Source organism: Stigmatopora nigra, chromosome 16, assembly GCF_051989575.1.
Source record: "Stigmatopora nigra isolate UIUO_SnigA chromosome 16, RoL_Snig_1.1, whole genome shotgun sequence".
In the NCBI taxonomy this organism is placed as follows: Eukaryota; Metazoa; Chordata; class Actinopteri; order Syngnathiformes; family Syngnathidae; genus Stigmatopora; species Stigmatopora nigra.
In genome coordinates, this window is record NC_135523.1 from 7,552,320 (window position 1) to 7,573,147 (window position 20,828).

The 20,828-nt window shown below is 37.8% G+C and overlaps 2 protein-coding genes across 4 annotated transcripts in view; one reads left to right on the top strand and one right to left on the bottom strand.

Annotated features, from left to right (window-relative positions):
- Positions 1 to 20,828, bottom strand: part of LOC144209777 (uncharacterized) — a 101,374-nt gene that overhangs the window by 76,353 nt on the left and 4,193 nt on the right. The window lies entirely within an intron of this gene.
- dok6 (docking protein 6) overlaps positions 1 to 20,828 on the top strand; it is a 37,824-nt gene that overhangs the window by 11,602 nt on the left and 5,394 nt on the right. The window contains exons 2-6 of the mRNA XM_077736272.1: positions 11,693 to 11,800; positions 14,087 to 14,201; positions 16,458 to 16,577; positions 18,562 to 18,751; positions 19,571 to 19,709. Coding sequence (XP_077592398.1) covers positions 11,693 to 11,800; positions 14,087 to 14,201; positions 16,458 to 16,577; positions 18,562 to 18,751; positions 19,571 to 19,709 — 672 coding nt within the window. The remainder of the gene's footprint in view (positions 1 to 11,692; positions 11,801 to 14,086; positions 14,202 to 16,457; positions 16,578 to 18,561; positions 18,752 to 19,570; positions 19,710 to 20,828) is intronic.

Sequence of the window (20,828 nt, forward strand, 5' to 3'; positions counted from 1 at the left end):
TAATTAGAGTGAACTTTTCAACCCTGGCAGTTGCAGTGGTTGCCCGGTCATCAGATTAGGCTGAAGCACATTTGACAAATGGATGTTTAAAGATATTTGCCCACATGTATGTAACCCCCGCCTCTTATCTTTTCAGTGCTTAAAAGAAATGTATGTTGGTGTATGTGATAATTGCATCCCATAATGATTCCATGCTGAGGCACACAGCAACAGTGAATCGCTGTTGATTTTTTAATAAAAAGCCAGAGTCTTATTTTTGAGGAAGAGACAAAAACAGTAGACAAAAATCTGACAAATACCAATGGAGACTATTCTGTAACATGAAAGCACTCTGCCACAGTTTCATTCTTTGCACACATACACACACGTTTGCTTGCTGGCGTCATCTTCGATTTGCTCAAGTCAAGTTAGTTCCAGCAACGACAAGGCTTTCTCGCTTGTGAGCCCATTGATTGTCGCAGAGCCTCCCGCTTTCCCGGTTTTATGTATCAGACGAGCAGCCAAAACATTAGTGAGCAAGTGCCTCAGAACTAATCCGCAAAAGCGGGGGGGAAAGACTTCACCAGTGCCGGAGGATTACTACTTTTAGGCACTCTTGATTAAATTCAAATGACAACAACAGAATATAGCATCCTAAAAACAGTTGATGGTTGATGTATCGTGTACATATTCAAATATTTTCTCAAGCGGCACACTTCATTTATATGTTAATCAAGTGGTCAGCTAATAATAATGCTACACACATGGGTCATTGTGCTATCTCATTGGTTGCAAGAGCTTGATCCTTTTATCCTTTTATTGATTGTATTGTCCATTAGCAGAAGTTTTTCACATACTAAAGCAAGAAGTTTGGGGTCTAGAGACTAACCTTTAGTAACAGAGCATTTTTAAAGGACTTGCACCGAAATCAGATGACCAAAAAGTGCTTTTGTTTGGCTTATGTTAAATTTAGTCTGACATTTTGAAAGCCAGGATAAAATAGTTATACACAGAAGATGCCCCCTCATTTGAATTTGTTTTGTCATGCGATATACTGACAATGGAAACAAAGTGCTTTACGTAGTTAATTGGTAGTCAATTGATTTTTTAAAAAGTGTTTTTAGATAGTTTTTTATACTCATTAAAAAATCCTGACAAGGGTTTTAAAGGAGGCAGTGGCCTATCCAAGCCAACTGTGGGAAGAAGGCGGGCGATACAATGAATTGGTTGCCAACCAAAAGTTGTTTTTATTTTCACTTTTCACACTTGCTAATTTATCTTTATTTTTGGCAGCTTTGGTAAGCTGTAGATGGTAATAGATGAGCTACATATTGCCGCTGCTAGCTTCATCGTTTCCCCTTTTGAAGGCGGGCAATTTATTTTGGGTAGGGATATAATAATCTACGAAGAAAAAAAATTCCACGACCAAATGCTAATCTTGTTGTTGTTTCATTGTTTTTAAGAAGATCCCTGTTGTGCCAAAATATTGCTTAAAATATTGTTTTTCAGTTTTGTGATGGCACAAATTAGACTGTTAGAGAGTCCACTGTATTTGCTCACTTGTTAGTCCATATAAACACTTTAAAGCCTCAGGCAATACAAGTCCTAACATCCTGATTAATAAGCGTTTACCCAGACTGCTTCGAAACTCTGAAAGGAGTTTGTGCTTTTGCACTTTTCAAGTACGCTCTCATCTTTTATGCATCGAGTTCAGTTGAACATTCAGCCTGGCTAAATGTTTCACATCATTGGACAACTCATCCCAGTCCCTTAAAAGAAAATAGCAGTCTTGCAAATTGGTGCCATCTCCCTCTGTATGCATGTTATTGTCAGGCTTGTGCGTGGATTAAATGGAAATTGCTTTGTGTTTGGCTGGTTTTGTGTGCACAGAGGATTTCCCAGTAAAGCAGTAATACAAAAAGAGTTTTGGATGAATGATGGCTCAACAGCAGGCAGTTGTCATGGCGATGACTTAACAGGAAATTATTTCTAATTAACAATGTTTTATAAATGCATTCCAGTACACTTTAAATTCTTGTAGGTCTAAGCAAATATAGCTGTTAAACTAGCTGTAATCAATAATGAATAAAATAGGTTGTAATAACTGAAGGGTAAATAATAGAGCTTTGATGCCTATGGCATTTATTTTATCCACCTTGTATCTATCTTCAGTAATCTACAATCCTATCTCACAAACCCAACATATTAAAACCAATAACATTTATAATCTTGTTCAAAGGCAGATCTAGAACCACCATTATCCTGGACTGTAAAGAGCATCGGTCTTTGCTATTAACGTGTTTTAGTGCCACTAATAAAACTAAAATGTCTTCACAATGTCTTCTTAACACAGACTGACTTTTCAGCTTGTCGCCTCAGGGGTCGCCACAGCGAAACACATGATAGATTGACAAGAAATAGTTTCTGTCCAGGAAAAAACACAAAATTTGATATTGTATGTGTCGGAATTTAATGAAACATTTAAGCGGGATCATTTTTTTTCTAAATCTCTTTCAACAATACAAAAGGACAACAGAAGATGGACAGGAGACCAAAATGAAAAATATAATAGTTTCCTGGAGTGTGTGTGAGTGAATTGTTCCAATATTCCTTTTGTGAATAACTTTTGAAATGGGCCAATTTGGAGGCTGACCAGCATTTTCCAAGAATTTTGTTCAGCTTCAGGTGTTTCAGTCTACCGCAAATCCATACACAATGGAACAAAGCTTTTTTTTCCCGATGCTGATGTTCAGTCAGGCTACTCAGACTACATTTTTTTTAATCAGGGTTGATTATTTCATGCTTTGCGAAAAGCTGGTCCTCTTGAAGACCATCAGATTAATGAATAAGTGGATATCTTAGTCAACTCAGCCAGTTGGTCTCTCAAGCTCTAAACAACTCTTGCTTCACTGTGCCCTTGGAAAATACATGAACGCTGGATAAAACAATGCATATTCGGGTCCTAGTCTACATTCACCTTTCTCATTGAGGCGGATGCAAGGTACCAAAGAAAAAATGTTCACAGTTCAAATCTATTTCTAAGCCACAGATGTAAATCTTGATTAGTTTTGACAGTCAGCAATAATTTGAATGATGGTTTACCTCAGCTCGAGTTTATTACTGAAGTGGAAGATGTGCGCTCAAGTGTTAACTGTTAGTATGGCTATAGTATCATTAACTTTGACTATAAAATGCAATTAAAATAGTACAGAGGGAGTTGTTGAAATTTATAACAAATGTAATATGCATACTTTTTTTCCAGAAGATAGTTTTGATCAAGAAGTCTAAAGTTTGACTGCACGTATTTCTTCTGGGGCTGTTTTGTCGTATTTTAATGATGAAATTAACAGAGTATTTCCAGATGCAGAGTGTCTCGCACTTGAATTATGGCAATAAAATCAATATTGTGATTAATTTCTAGCTTCCATAATACAAGAATCTGGACTTTTATTAATTTTTAAAACCTTACTTCAAGAAGTCAATGAAAAAACAATGAATTCATCAGGGAATGCTAGCACTATAGTATTTCAAACTTTTATTTATTATGAATTCACATATGGAGATACAGTCAATTGGAATTCTGACACTAAAAAGCTGCACTCTGCACTGCTACCTTTTAATGAATAATTCTGGTTCATTGGAAACTGGCACATTTACAATAATATGGTCATTCTGCCTCTCGGAGTCACATTAACTACAGACAGGATTAAGAGATTCGAGAGTTGCAATTATCTTTAAAGCCATCTTTATTTGCTATTGTTCTCCTATCTTTCATCCCTTTTAATTTTTTTTTCAATTGGTAACCTGTTTCATGGTTACCTTTTTAAAAAAGCACATCTGCCCTTGCAATCCTAGTCATCCTGGACTGTTTTTTCTTTCATAATTTCATTTCGACATCGTGACAGGGATCATCAGTTTGCTTTTTAATCGTGCCCTATAGTCTCACTAAGGTCCTCACAAATGAAATAAGGCTTTTGAAACAGTGTTTGGCACTGGTGTGGCTCATGCATGTTTGATGAGAATGCCTAATCATGCATATAAACTCGAGAGGAATGAGCAATGACAATGATGTGACAAACAAAGAAATTACAAACGTAGAGAGAAAGGGCGCCGGGGGACCGTGTGTTCATATGTGTCTTCAGGAAGGAATAGGTAGCAATGCACTACACACACGAGGATTTGGAATGGCCCAGATAAACTAATCTATGATTAACTGGGGCATGGCTGGCTCGACATCCTGCCAACAGCTGTAGTCGAGGGCGAATTACAAAATTACGGGATGTCCAAACATTTGACGTGCAGCATAAAATATATTGCGGTACATGTGGGTGTTCATGTGCGGGTTGTTGGCAGTTTAAGTTTTATAAGCGAAGGGTTAGGAAAAGGTAAACATATTTTAGACTGCCTCTTATTTGATAGTACGGTTGGGCTTATAAATGACAGAATTGCAATGATTTTTTGGGAAGAGAATTCAAGGAGGTTTGTTTAATCAGTTAAGTGGAATTTAATTGAAATTAGTTTTGTTCACATGCAAAAGAAGTGGACCTGTGTTTTATGAATAAGCATTTAGTTCAAAGTCATAGTCTCATCTCATCTAATTTTCGGAACCACTTTATCCTTATTATATTCCTTCATTTACAACTTAAAAAAACAATATGAAAATAAACCTGTGTCCACAGATGGAGAAAACTACATTCTTGCATTGCTAAAATAGCATTAAACATTCACAACTACAATACAATGAGATAGTGCAGCCAACACAGAACTTGAATCAAATCAAAACATTACATTAACAAAGCCCACTACCACTAACCCAAAAACATTCCATAATGTAAAACTAAGAGAAATCTGATATGACACTTGTTTTTCAACAGCTGGTCAAAAAGCCGACATTGATTGCATGCATACTGAGTGACGCATTACCTTACCACAAGATGAAAATATTTAAACCACTGAGAGCTTACAACCAATAGAGAAGGTTTAGCGAGGCATTTAGTATGTCTGTTCTTTACGCATTTCAAAATCCCTCTATTTGATATGCTAATAAGTGTCTTCCCATCTAGCCCAAGAGTTGTTTATACACTGATTTAAGTGCTCTTATGAAATGTATTTTCAGTAACTGAAGTAGCGATTATCTCGAGATTATATTTTGCGGGACCAGGAATCATCAGGGGGGTTAAACCCTTCCCACAATTGTCACATTTGCCACATTTTTTTTAGAAAGCTCCAAAGAGGAGGCGGCACATTTGTGCCTTCAAGGTAATGCATTTTCGTTTCAATATTCACTCGTACACTGGAGAGTCCAACAGACTGCTATTTTTTATTCTCCTGTGTGATTAGTCATTCACTTGAAGAGGGCTGTCATTGGAAATCATTCTCATCTCTTCAGACAGCTCCTCAGTTCATCTAAATGATGAGTGATTTGTCTGTTTGGGATGAATACAGACCATAAATTATTAAGAGGGGAGACAGTTTCTCAATAATTGCACAAGTCTGTGAAGTCAATGATACTTTGTGTTTTTGAGAGCACTTAAAAAAATGATTAAAGCCTCAAAATGGCTTCTGAATTAGACATACCACATCCTCTTCCATGTGGTAGATTCTAATAATACAGCAAACTGTGCTAAACTGAGCTTTCAATGATTTATTGCTGCAATTAACATCAGTAACACTAATGAAAGTTGTTCCAAATGCAAATATTGCATATTCCAGGAACGCAAAGTTGTGCGGAATTCTATTGATTGAAGAAATTGATTTTAGATTAATCATGTCAGGAGGCAATTGAGGCAATTTGAAGGGCACAAATTGGTTACAACCAGGAGAGGCCCTGTTTATTCAGTCAGAATTATACTGCTGTCTGAAGAACTTAACAATGGCGAGTTGAGCTACATCCACACAGGCCACCACTACGGCACAACTGCTCAATGCAACACTGGGATCGTAATTGGAGTCGATCGATTAATTTTCAACATCAAGGCAATTTAATCAAATGTCCATCCCAGGGATATTTGCTGCATTAATTCTGCAATTAGATATGTTTCTGCTTTAAATAGTCTTCTGTCTTTCCTGATTTTAAAACCTAATTGACTTATAAGACCGAGTTGTCACCTGCTGAATCGCTGTTCCACTCAGGTGAAACGCGGCATCAATAAATTCCCAAGTGTAGTCTAGCCTCTTCTCTACTCTATGCACTTCTACATTGAAACTAGTTCACATTTCGGATAAATCCAGAGCTCCTGCACTAATTTAGTTCCAGTATTTATAAATATTTATCAATATGTACTTGTTATTCGCTTGGGATTTTTAGCTACAATTCATTTGCATATTATAATTAATTCGCATATGGACTACAAGCTCCAATAATCTTAAAGCTTAAGTCTTTTTGGCAAGATTCTCTTTTGTTTCGTGAGGTCAATCTGGTTTTCATGAAGTTGTACTACGTTGCCAAAAACCACTTGAGGTGTTTTTCTTGCTTCAGACAAATCTCCACTAAAAGTAAAAGGTTGCCCTTGAAATGTTCTCTACAGCTGGCAACTTTCACTGATGCCCATTTTACACGCTGGCAAGCTCGCCGTGCTGATGTTGTTGTTTTTTCAACAGTGAAAAATTATGCACCTCGGAGCTGCAAAATGACTCACCAATCCAAGGTTTTAATCATAATCTATCCAATCATTTAAACTGTAACAATAATAATAAAGGCTAAAATGGGATTAAGTGGGGCAGAAGAATGCAACAGTTCAAGCTATATATCTATGTCTATAGGTATATGTATGTATGCATATATATAGACATACATATGCACACACAAACAAACACATACATGTACACACTGCAGTTCTATGCAATTGGAGTACCAATGTACTATTGTGTAGTTTTCCCTCTTCAAAATATTATTTAGTGGGGTTTAAGTCTTGCTTCTTATTTGTAAGATAGATACATACAGCAAGGAAACTCATTAAACTCGGATGTAGAAAAATATTTCTTTAATAAATCATTCTAGGATTGTGTTAATTAAGTGTTAAAATTTAATGACCCAATTTGTATTCTACTGTTGTATGGGTACATCCCAGTGCTCTGAATGTAAATCTGCTCATTATTTTTGATCGCTCTGACCCACTGATTATGACCCCCTGATTTTTACTGTTCACAGAAATTGTCATCTCATCTCTTGGGTCACGCCACTAATATAGCCAGCCAGACATGTAAATATGCTGGCTATATTACAACAGTAATGTTGTGTTGACTTGGGGGCGTTGTATGAAAAATTTAATGACGAGCATCCCCAAAGCTATAAATCGGATTTGGACACTAGGGCCTTCTAAAAAGATGGGAGGGAAAGTTTCAGCGTCCGTGTTTATTTGTTTAGAGCTTCACTGCCAAAAAAAAGCATTTTTTTATCTTTTCTCAAGTTAAACACAAAATGGACTTAAAGGAACTTTGCTTATCCAGAGTTGAATGAATTAAAATGTGTTTGGTAGTCTGATTAAATAAATATTATAAATTCCAGTTCACCAACAGAGCAAGCATGTTTTGTGCCTTTCAAAATGTACCAAGTATCAATATTAAGTTTCAGCAATGAGAAGGATGAACGATAGGATAACAACAGTCCTAGCTAAGTGACAAACTGCCAAAACATATTTAAGGCGGCACAAAGTATTGACATAAGCCAAAACCTATGACGACTCATTGGCACACATTTTAATACCACCACATGAATATGACATATTTTTACAAGTGGCAGATTAAGACTAAGGTAAAATGCACACTTGCTCATTGAGACAGCTGGGGAAAAGAAGTGGAATAGAAAGAGCTGATTAGGTGATACTGAATAGCAAAACTAAAAGACACTAGAAGAAACTCCCAGTAATGATTCAAACAGGGCATTAAGATCACTTCAGCAGATCTATTCTGTTATTTTGCTTTATTTACCTCTAACCCAATTAAAAATTTTAGTGCTGAATATTCGCATTTGTAATCATTGTTATAGTTGCAGGGTTTTCCCATCATATTTTTCAATACATTTTACAACAATTGATGTCAATTATTTCTTATGAGGGCATCTATTTCTTTGACAAGGGTATCTATTAATGTTTCTGTTTGTCTGGCTTTTTGGATCAATTCTCTATTTGGAGATGACTTGTGTGGCCCTGTAAGCTTCTGTGAGAGTGTGTTTTAGACATGGGAAGAACTGGTTTATTATTCTTAAGCAATTGGTCAAATGATGGCCACACAGTCGAAAGAAATATTGACGTGACACGATTTCTTTTGTTGTTCCCATCCTTAAAAGACATCACCATTGTCACAGAAAAAAATCCTTCACCATGCACATAGGCTGTTGATGTCACGTTGCTTTCAATTCACTCCCACTGCTGACAATCATATGGCCAAGCTTCCATTGATGTCGAGCCGTCCTTAACTTTGAAAAAAATAATGCATGACTATTGATGTGTTCCATTATGTCCATCGTCAAATTAATTCCATGACATTGTATGCAATCAACAAATTCCCTAATAAGACACAATCACTACAGGAATTAGCCACACTACTCAGATCTGACGCTATGTGCCCCCTTTCACAACTGGTTTCCTAAAGAGTTATAAGTTAGGTGGGTGGGACATACAATGTTGCATAACTGAGTGGAATGGGTATTCACTCAGTCTAGTACGAACTTCGTCTGTCTTCATATCAGCACAACTTTGATTCTAGAAAGTTGCCAGTTCTCAGTAGGGAGTTAAGCCATATCTCTTTTGCTGTTGTAGCACATGGTTATATAAGAGGGGTGGAGGTGGAGCAGCAGAGCATAGCTAAAATTATAGAGCAGCCAGATTTTATTTTGAGCATCGGTGTTCTTTGTCATGACTTTGTTTTTACGTCTCTTTTTTTCTCCCATGCGTGTACGTGTGCGTTTTTATTGCTTGTGAATTATTTTTCAGTGCCACACCATGTACTCCCCCAATGTTCGGGCATTAAATGGGTCCTATCCAACAAGCCTCATTCAAGACTCTGCAATTACAATTAATGCAAGAGTGTCTGAATAAGACCCAGCAGAAGCCTGAGAATAGGTCTGCCTTGACAAAGCACTGACAATTGTAGAACAGACAAAATTAAACCCTCTCCATTCATACCCCCTAGTTCCTATTATGCAAATGCTATCTTATTGAGCTTCCTTTGTGCCGGTATAATTACTTAATCTCAGCACTCCTTGGTTGAATTACTTTGAGCGGAATACAGGGCTCCTCAGACTCAAGCTCCCATGAGGCAATGTAGGATTGTCTTTACTACCTAGAAAAAAAAATCACAGTTCTGTTATTGCTCATCGTCAGTGTGGATACTCTTCTTTGGTTCCTCTAAAAAGCTAATTTAATTTTTTTGGACATTATATGATTTCCATCAGAATGAAGTTCCTCAATTGGGTCATTAAAACATTTTATAAACAATGCATGCAACACAGTCCATTACAAAGTGTTGCGTGCAAGTTTTTTGTTGTTGTTTGCAGTTGGTAATGGGCCTGGGCAACACTTAACTCAAATGGATGCCCATCAAGGCCGACTGATAAGGACCCAGGGATCCACTCCAGTCAATTACTATTTAAGTGCCAAGTTGAACTCAGCAGGCCTTTTATGAAGTACTGCTGCAGAGTAAACAAATTAATTGTGCATCCATGGTTTCCCAACACAACCGCATGGCCCAAGGCAATCATACATCTGGCAGAGTGATAGCAGCTGTCTCCACTAGGAAATAGAAGGATCATGTTCTTAAACATTGAAAACTACCATGGACTAGTATTTTAAATTGCTTTCTTTGCTGCATTGTTGGATCACTATCAGCTTTTTGCACATTGAGGATTTGCTGAATGCTGCTGATCTTAGACTCTTCCAAAGAAAACAACAGAACTAAATCTTTCTTATCTGGAATGGGAAGAATTAATGATCAATTGATCAATTAGTGGCTTTACAATACAAAATCTCTTCTTTTTTGCCCCAATTAAATCAACAAACTGACCAAAAAAACATGATCCACTTAACCAAAAAGCTATTTTGATTTATCATTTGCTGACCCTTAACCAAAAAATATCCAAATCTCCTCTCAGAGCCTCTTCATAGAAAATATTTCCCGATTTTAATAAGCTTCCATGAAAGTAGACTTGTGATTTATATAAGCCAGTTTTTCATCCAATTCACAAAAATATTAGTTGGTCTGTCTACTATAAAAAGAATTCGTGTCATCTCTACAATGAACATTACTACCTAGTGAAAATTGTGCCATGGGATAACAAGCATAGGTGATGTGTTGTTTAGACCACAAACTGGTTGAGACTGAAACCGCAGTTCTGGTACTTGCAGGCAAGTATTGCATGGCATTTTGCCTCAATTGCTTTAAGACATGAATAATTAAATAGTTCCACACAATTGAGACAATCTAAACACTCCAGAAAGAATCAATCATGGCCACCGTTCATCTCTCTTGAAAACTCAGTGACACAACGTACTTGATTAAAAATGTTGATTTACTGATCAGAATAAATTTTGTAGAGCTTAGTAGATTGCATTTATTGCATGTTTTTTTTTTTAAATAAAGGTGAAATTTAGTACTTGTTTTCAATATGCATTTCAATAATTTGCTTAGGTTACAAGTTTAGTGTAAAAATAATTATCTCAGTGTAAAAGACTCTTTGCAAAGATTGTCTCATCTAAAACGAACATAAAAACAGACATGAAATGAAGAAAAAAAATTACGGCTCAAAGTGAAAGCCTGTTAACATGAATGAAATATGTCCAATAACCACCTCACTCATCTGTGAAAGACTGTAAAGATGTCTTTGCACAAATTGGTTCAGATTTGGTTTTAAACGATACGTGATGTAACTATGTTTTAACAGATTTGTGGTCTTGACATATTTGGCCATTCATTTTTTTGATTCCAAAAAGTGAGGAATTGAAAGAAACATACTTGATCTTGCTTAGCTGTCAATATGACCTTGAAGACAAAGCAATTCTACACAGATTACTTGTCCCATCTTCAGCTTGAGGACACGGCAGACTGTGATTCACTAATCAATACGATGTGCAATATTCTGCAGGCCCAGTGTGACAATGTTTTTTCTCTATTGGATATGGTTTGAAATGCTATTTGATGTCAAATGTTAGACCTCTGCATTATAAATAAGGCACAGTTGGCACATGTCTCACGTTAAAGATTTTGAGTCATCAAAGCAAAGTTAATCCATTAATTATACTAAATAAATGTGGAATTTAAATGAATTAACAAAAAACGTTCATATTTTGAAAGAGTATTCCTCACGACTACATATTTTCGCAAATGAATCATTAATTTCTCCCATTCACATTTAAATTTACATGACAGTCATGAATATACAAAAGTTAAAAACAAGACACTGATTTAGAAAAAGCATTCATTTAAAAAAATGGTTAGTAATTCCCTATAAACAGAAGCTATTTGAAACGTTTCTACCCAAACCAAGTGCACTCAAGTCTGATCTGTGAATATTACTAAGAGAAGAATTTAAGTCCCTATACATTTTGGCAATTCCACATGGCTGGCCAACAGCCTTTCCACCATGTATGGGCAAAAACATTGCAGACCCTAGTTGATATCTAGAGACATACTATGCAATAACTATCCAGATAATTTAAAAAAATAATTTTGGCCTGTTTCCCCATGTAATTAACGACATTTTTTTTTTTGTTGGCAGATCTTTAGAAGATGTTGGCTGGTATTCAAAAAGGCATCAAGTAAAGGACCACGGCGCTTGGAAAAGTATCCTGATGAGAAATCTGCTTACTTTAGAAGTTTTCACAAGGTAAATAAAGGACTGAGGCCATAAAATACAAATGTATCGTTTTTTCAAAACTGAAGTTGTTCCCTTGTATTACCAAGAAGACAAAAGAAACTACAAGATTCCCTGAACACCTAAAAGAACATAAATGTAGGGTAATTTCATACAGTACATGTGTTACATTGCACAGATATACCATACTATACCAATATACCCCATAGTACAACTCTCAAGAAGCTGACAGTGATATTTTCTAAAACCCTTAGAAATTCCTTTTTTAGTGTCACTCAAGTCTGCTCCCTCATACAGGTGTCAAGAAACCCTTTTTGAAATATTCTGTTCAGTGACTCACAATATCGGGAGTGAAGGTTTGCAGTCACTCACTACAGAGAGTTTTGATTGTTCGCTCCTGGTCACGGATCTTTTTAAAACCATCAAAAGTTGTTCACTGTGTTGCCTGTCACAGTTCTCCGGAGTCTTAAAAAGACCCAAAATGAAATCTTCAATTTACCACCACTGTCCAGGAACAGTTGAAGGGTCATCTATCACAATATGCACACACCATCTGATAACCACAGCGTCCCCAAAGGGAGGGTGTAAATAATTTTTGGTTCTTGGGCACAAACAATAGCCAGAATCAGAACCTTGCTACCTCCCTTTGCTCATCTTGGGAAGGAACCCTAATGTAGAGAAACAACGCTAAAGATGCAATAAATTTGTAATATTCCAAGACATTTTATCCAGCTTAAGAAAACTGGGTTGGGCACAACTTTCACTTCTTGGAACCTCTCGACCTTGCACACCATTTAAGGCTGCCTGCCAAAAAAGCCAATTTTATGCCCTCACACTGGGCTGGGGATTCTGCTTGGAACTGGGGATTAAATAAAAGGTCAATGCCTTCTGATGAATCAAGAAATAATCAGTAAGGAACGTATAATCAGTAGGACAAGTTAAATGACATTACATTTTTGATTTGTATCATAAAGCACACTATTCCATAAATGATTCTCTGCCTTTGCATCCATGCACTCTGTTCACTGCATCACATTGTCAGATGGGCCATCCTGTGTGGTTACCCCTCTCCGTGAGGCATCTTGTACAATCGGTGCTGAAGTGAGGGATGGGTGCGCACATGCACCAGTGCACTTGGTAATGCATTGCCACAAAGATCAAGAAAGGTCCCGTCTGAGGGCTTCATTTGACGCCGCTGTGATTTGGGAAGAACTAGGCTACGCCAGTGGCTGATTTACACACTCAACACAAAGAGGATTGCCTTTCTTCACTACCATTTCTCTTCGTCTCCATACTCTCCCCATCTCTTTGCCTGAGTCGGTATACATCACAACAAAACACCAGAATATTTTAGCCCTCTGAGAGGATGTTTTCTAGTCTTTGTTTTTGTGCTTCTCCAGTCCTTCTGATAAATATAAAAATGAAAACAAGCTGCAATGTAAGTGTAGCAGGCAAAGCATATTGGTGCTAATATGAGATTAAAGTCAACACCTTCCAGTGTTTAAAAAAAAGGCAAATGGGATGTGAAATGGGACTCATCTCAAATGATTCTGTTTTTTCTGCCTGGGGCTGGGAATGCAACCAAATATTTTCCTTTCATGCTTCAAGCATACAGGAGTGGCTAGCTACTGGAATTCACAGCTCAGAAATTCCTTTGTTGATGGTTACTTTTTGTCCGCTTACCTTCACACACATACAATGTACCTACCCACCCACACAAAACATCCCTTTCTTGGAAGGTGATAAAAAGACTTGAATCACAATGCTGTATTTGTATCATCCTCACAAGCTTTCTGTAATATCTATCTAAATCAATAACATATTTTATCAATTATAACATCAAAAAGAGATGTGGTCTTACTACATCGTTTGTCCAACAGTACAAGCTTTTATCTTTACATTGCACCCAAGCGGATTAATTCCCAGTCTTTTTGACAAAGGGCCTTCAGGTGGCATATGATGGACAACTGCAATGTAATAAGCTTTATCATCTAGGCTGAGTCTTGCAGAACAAAATGGCCTTTAAATGAGTTAAGCTCAATCTTTATCTTAAGGGGTTCAGATGATTTGGTGTCAGGGTTGAATGTTATAGAGCAGATGCAAGTAGTTATATTGAGCCTATAAAAGTGTATATTAAGTATAGAACATTTGATTTCTAAAGAGATGTTTATATGCAAAAGTCTACAAACTACAACTGCATTTGCAGCAGAGTGGCACAAGAAGGTCAATTAAGCGTCACTGCTATCGTTGACTGGATTCAAGTGAGTTAATGTACACTTCTAATTCTGTCCTCTTTAGATCACTGAGCTCCATAATATCAAGAACATTAGCAGGATGCCGAGAGACTCCAAGAAGCACGCGGTGGCCATTATCTTCTCTGACGACACGTCCAAGACGTTTGCCTGTGATTCAGGTGAGTGCACATTTTTGTTGCAAGGTTAAAAAAAATGCTTTGGGTGCTCGCAAAATGGTAAAAGTAACGATGAAAATTACCTTAGTTTTTTTGTAGTTGAAATTCTGTACCATACTACAAAACAAGGTAAGAGTCTGGGCAAGACTGTGGTCTTTGCAGTCAATCAGCTCAAGAGATAAAGTTGATGTGATTGGTGATCCCATCTTTTGATCATAATAGGGACGGCTGCAATGTGCGCGGCCAATCAGCTAGCAGAATAAATCCACACCCATTGGGGGTTTCGTCAGTAGACTGCTGTTACTTTCATGTGTCAATCTCATGCTAGAAACCAACCACGTGTCTTGTATGAGTTCCCTTGGGTATGTACAGTCAACCTTGCCTAGCAGCAAAATATTCTCCCTCACGCCTCAAAATGAAAATAAAAAATGCCTTTTTCGATGTATATAAAAAAACATGAATAGCCACGCATGACTATTTTCATACACTCTCCAACATCCCTTAATATCTTTAGTTAAAACATTTCTGAAAACCTTTCATTAATTTCTTATACATAGATAAGACTTCATGCCTTATTCTCAGCTACACGAGGACATTGCATGTCTGAAAGCATCCGAGTTAGTATGGCATCCATTTTCCCCAAAGATTGTGTAAACAAAACTAAAAAACTTGCTGCCACAGCGAGAATAAATTCCCTTTTTAATCACACAGATCCAAAATATTCTCTCTTTCTAAGCAAGATTTGTTTTATTCTGAATTCACCACCCACTGTATTCTCCTCATGCATAAGCCTGAGCGCTGACTCTGTTTGTTTAGCTTCTTTTCCACTCAGGCCTCAAAAGTGCAGGAGGCACTTACAGGCCACAGTAACTCTGAAAGAGTGTGAACCAGGGGAGGCATTAAGTAGCTGTCTCCTGTGTGTAAATGTAGCTGTGCTCTCTGATGTTGGTGAATGAAGCGCTTCAGGCACCAACAGACCATCCGCTCACCCAACTAAGCTGTGTGGGTATGTCCCGCTGGAAAGACGGAATGCAAGAGAGTGCCCTATGAATGAAATTGAAGATAATGTTGCTGATATACACAACCACAACGTGCTTAAATGAAAAACCACCAAAACACAACTGCGTTGCTGCTGTACTACGTCCACATGTATGCGTCTCTGTACACATCACACCCCATGGTTACATGTCCAGAAACCCACAAGGATTTGGAGGTAAGGAGCTTGACAAAAGATAAACAACTCTTGCCTTTGCCTCATTTCATGCAGCAGTGGCTCCCATCAAAAGCTCAAAAAGACAATTGGACACCTTATCTAAGAAAATGATCTCTTCTGATTCATGAGGAAGGAAAATTGCTATTCACAAACTGATTTATAAACAGATTGGTAATGGAGGGATTAATGGATTTTCCCTTCTGCAGTTATACATGTTGCTATTCAATCTTTGATGGAATCCTATTCAGTAATATAAACAGGTTTATGCACATACTTTTAGCCGGTAGCCAGTAGTTAGATTTTTTTTAAACATTCTTCAGTACAAAAAGTATGTAACTTTGGTTTTTCAGCCTCACTGAGCAATAGTGCACAAGGTAAGGTTCTAAAAATAAGGATGGAAGAATTTAAATTAAATATACATTTAGACTTTAATGGGAATAGCTTGTAAAACCTATATTTTTTCCAAACAGTAATATTGTTTTTGCAAGAGATGCAAAACATTGCACTTTATCTTGCACTTTGAAAATGAATTTAATATTTAACAGGCTCACGACACTATTGCATTTTTATTGAGTGTGGGGAAATAACTTATTGATTCTCCAATTGATGATGCATGAGTTTGGAGCTCCAGGCATGTGCGCATGCTCAGCATGATCTCGACAGTGGATGAAAACCTACTGGCTGTCTTTAAACTACCATTCTTGAAGAGTACTTCAGTTGAAGTATTGCTTAATATTTATGCTTAAAACAGGAAGACAAGATTTATACATTACATAAGTTTCTTTGTCGACAAAGTTTGAAAACAGTAATTAATCAACTACAGAAATAATCATCTGTGACACCCCTACTTGGATTGTGAGCGACATGTTACATTATCATGTCTAAAGATAAAAACACAATTATCTTATCTGATTATCTGCTCTGGGAAACATCCTCAACAGGGATCCTAGATAGTGTTCTATTATACTTCCTGAATCCTAGCTTTAATGCATTGGACGTGAACTTTGGGTGATTATATCGCTGTGCTGTTGTGTGGCCACATGCAGAGTTGGATGCGGAGGAATGGTGCAAGCTGCTGAGTGTGGAGTGCCTGGGCAGCCGTCTCAACGACATCAGCCTGGGCGAACCAGACTTGCTAGCAGCGGGGGTGCAGCGCGAGCAGAACGGTGAGTGCCCAATTAGTCCATGCTTACACGGATAACCGTTGCGGGTCAACCCTTTTCTTTCGGCAGACTGTCATGTCTGAGCAGAGTAAAGCTGTCACTGTTCTATTAGTCTTTCCTAATGAGGACGCCTGATCAATACCTGCTCCGTTTGAGCATTAGTAGATATTAGTTCAACTTCAAAAGGTATGTATTGTAGAGAAAACGTACTTATATCAGGGTACGCGGGTCACAGACTGCGGTCAGGGCTCTGTTCCAGACCCTAATGCGAAGTGCTGTGCATCACTGGCCTCCCTGGTAATGAAGCTTGTCAGAGAGATGGATGAGATTATGGTCCTAAACCGCTGTGAAATAAATGGGATGCTCTTTCTTATATCCCCCTCACAAGAAATAGAATGAAGCTCATACATTTATGTACTATGGTTTAGAAAGTTAGAATGGCAAGAAGCAATCATAAAAAGTGCAACTAACAACCAGAACATATTGGTTTTATTTTATATATATCATTTTAAATCCCACTTCGTCACTCGCCATGACTTTCACATTAGCGCGACAATACATTCTAGAAAGTTGTCTTAAATTTAGTACATTTTCACCATGATGAGTAAGTCAAAAAGCCTGCAGCCGTATTTCAATTAGTAACCCTCCTACGACCTCACCCCTAGCCTCACCAAGCAGCAGGAGGCCATCATTAGATTAGAGTAGCCTAAAAATACACTGAGCTATGACATCGCTATTTTCCATCCATGGCAGACACATGGCTTTTTTTGGAATCATTGAGTGTAATTAGTGAGAACCCATTTAGATTATCAAGAAGCCCCTACTGCCTCTGACAGTTAAATGGGGTGGGGGGATGCAGAGGGACATGCATGACTCCTCTCCCAAATCTCTAACGATAGTTAGGGAAATAATATGATTATATATTTATAATAATTGGATGATTTTGAATTTTCAAGCGTGGTGATATATTAAATATTTGGCCACACTTTCTGTTGCAGACAGTTCTGAGCTCTGGATGGTCCTGTGGGGAGTTTGCTCAAAATAATTTAATAGCTGTCCTAAATATCTGTGTATTTTTGTTTGTGTGTGTAACATGGGACAGAGACAAAAACCTATCTAAGATTAAAGGCTGCTCTACTTTTCCCTGACAAATATTCCATCCCTCATCCTTTTGTTTTAATCCTTTTGTTTCTCATGCTAACGTTTTGCAAAAACTAAACAATGCCACATCCCAAAGAGGTTTTAGATTTAATGCCGGAATAAACAAATACGCGAACATTTTATTCTCGGGAGTGAATGAAAATGTGCATTGGGCAAACTATGAATGATCTCTGTTTACCATTGTGATTTCTGCTGAGGCATTTGATGCAGCTCTTGTGACTTCAATTATTTACATCTCATAGTAAATCTTCTAAGGGAGGAATATGTGTGTTTGGTGAGAGTAAATATGCTCTGATTTGTTCAAATATGGGCATACAAGATCCTGAAAAATTGCAATTCTTCAAGCGATGCGAGGAGTCTAGAAAGGAAATGCATTAGTTTTTTTTGTTTTTTTCATTCATTCATTCATTTTTTGTACTGCTCATCCTCACAAGGGTCACAGGGGTGCTGGATCCTAACCCAGCTGACGTCAGACACCAGACGAGGGGCACCCTGAATTGGTAGCCAACCAATCGCAGGGGCATTCGTTTTCGGTGAATGTATTTTTTCTGAATGCATTTTCCTATTTATATGAAAACAGTCTTTTGAGAACACTAATTAGTGGTTATGCTATTATTACAAGATTTAACAGCTTCCTACATTTTTCTGGCGACTGTTTTTACTTAAACGTCATAACTTTGGCTACACTACATTGCAAATTTCAGCTTATATTTGCCATGTATGCCTGTGTTGTGTTTTAATAACACATTAGTATCAGTCATTCAGTCATGCATGCCCTTTACAGAATGTCAATTTAATCTTGCCTTGATATCTATTTTATTTTTAGAGCGTTTTAATGTATATTTAATGCCCACTCCAAACCTGGACATCTACGGGGAGTGCACCATGCAGATCACCCATGAGAACATCTATCTGTGGGACATCCACAACGCACGCCTCAAACTCGTCATGTGGCCTCTGAGCTCGCTTCGGAGATATGGCCGAGACTCAACATGGTTCACATTTGAGTCAGGCAGGTGTGTATGTTTATTTGTACCTATTTTAATACACAATATGTAGCTGGTTTAAGGGGAAGGAGGGGAAAAGAGAGAACATAGGGTAGCTTGTGGAGTAGTGTGGTAAATGTAGACCAGACATGGGCGCAGTAATTGAAAAATCGCAAAGTAGGGTCTTAAAAAAGTGTTAAAAATACAAATCTTTAAAGTTCACAAAAATGTGAAAATCTACTGAAGTAGTGAATTTGCGATAATTGAAGTCGCGATAAATGAGGGATTACTGTAGTTTGCATTTTGCTTGTTCCCAGATGGCGTAAGCCCCAGCAACCTGTAAACCTCAAACACATCATTGGTGTTTAATCAATTTGTGCTGTCCTTGTCAGGGTGGCAAGGTGCTGGAGCCTATCTCAGCTGAATTTCAGGCGAAAGGCAGACTACACCCTCGACTGGTCGCTAGTCAGCTGTAGGGTACACAGAGTGGAAATCGATCCCACGCTTCCCGCAGAGAAGTCAGGCAAATGAACCACTACACTGTCGGGTGACTTAGTGTTTAAATTGGAAATATATTTAAGTATATACCTGGTAGAGAAAATAAGTACTTTGGAGGAAAAAAAACTTCTCAATGAAAGTGATGTTTAAAGTTTCCCAGCTATCATGTACTGCAAAAGCCATTGGGCGACATTTTAACTCAGTGCAGTCATGCATGCATGCCTGTGTGCGTGCTCTTACATCAGCGTCTCTCTGGAAACATGCAGCCAAGCGTGTGCTTCGAACAGCGAGCCCCGTCAAAGTGTGTTTACTTCGCTTTTGTGTCTGAGTGTGTGTTTGTTCCGGGCACAGGATGTGCGACACAGGCGAAGGCTTGTTCACGTTCCAGACACGAGAGGGGGAGATGATCTATCAGCGTGTCCACTCAGCCACTCTGGCCATTGCCCAGCAGCATGAGAGGATGATGGAGGAGATGGAGAAAAGCTCACAGGTAGTGTATATTCATATATTTGCTCATTGATTCAATGCAAAGGTGGTGGACAACTACTAGTGGTGGTGGTGGTTTAGAGTTAAGTGACACAGTATCACTAAGGCAGAAAGAGTAACTGACAGTTGAATGAAAACCACCCGAGGAGGAGAAAAACCAATCAACGCCAGGCAAAGTTTGTCTTTTCAAAACCTAACACTCATTATGGTGAGAATCAGAAGTAAAAAAAAATGTCATTGGTTTCCATTCAACAGGCAGTAATAAGACTATGAATCATCCCTGACTATGAACTTTATCAAAGAAGGCCTAGGATTGAGAGACAGTGAAAATCAGTCTTAAAAAACTGTCACAAGGTGACTCTTTCCATGCATTAATTGGAATTACTTTTAAATACAGCCAAACATGTAAAACAATCTTAACTCTTATCCAAGCTATTCAAAAAAAATATTTTGCAAGAACATTCCTTGTTTTCTTCATAAAAGAAAAATCCAATTAAGGGTACAAAGACAGCAGTGGCCGGCACAAGGTTTGTGAATCATTCTGACACGGAGGAAGGTGAATATTCACGTCTTTGCATAAGATAGAGCCAAAGTATAATAGCAGTCTGTTGAATAACGCCAAGTATAGGTAGCTCCAGCACCCCATGCAATCCTTGAGGATAAGCAGTTCGGAAAATGAATGAATGAATACGTTTCCTATTGTTTGCATCTTTAATAACAAAAGTATACACATTTTTTTCCTGCCTTTTTGGCACCCAAATTAAGCGAACCAAGCACTCAGAAAAATTAAATGAAAAAAAATTTAAAAAATGAAATCCCCCTTGGAAAAGTATGACATACTTCAAAGTATTTATTTATTTTCCATTTGTGTTGTGCATTTTTAACCTTGGCCATTTATAATCCACATGTATCATACCATTTCTACCATCTTTTCTGTGCTTGTTATACGTAGTTTTCTCACTTACACTACACCCCCCACTCCATGAATAAGTCTCTTGTTCTCTTCTTTTCTATCTGTGTCTTGAAAGTCACAGGTGATTGATTGACTAAAAGCACTTGACGTGATTGATCGGTGGATTTTGCCTGCCACAAATCGCCTATACCCTAAAGCCTTTTATAGAAG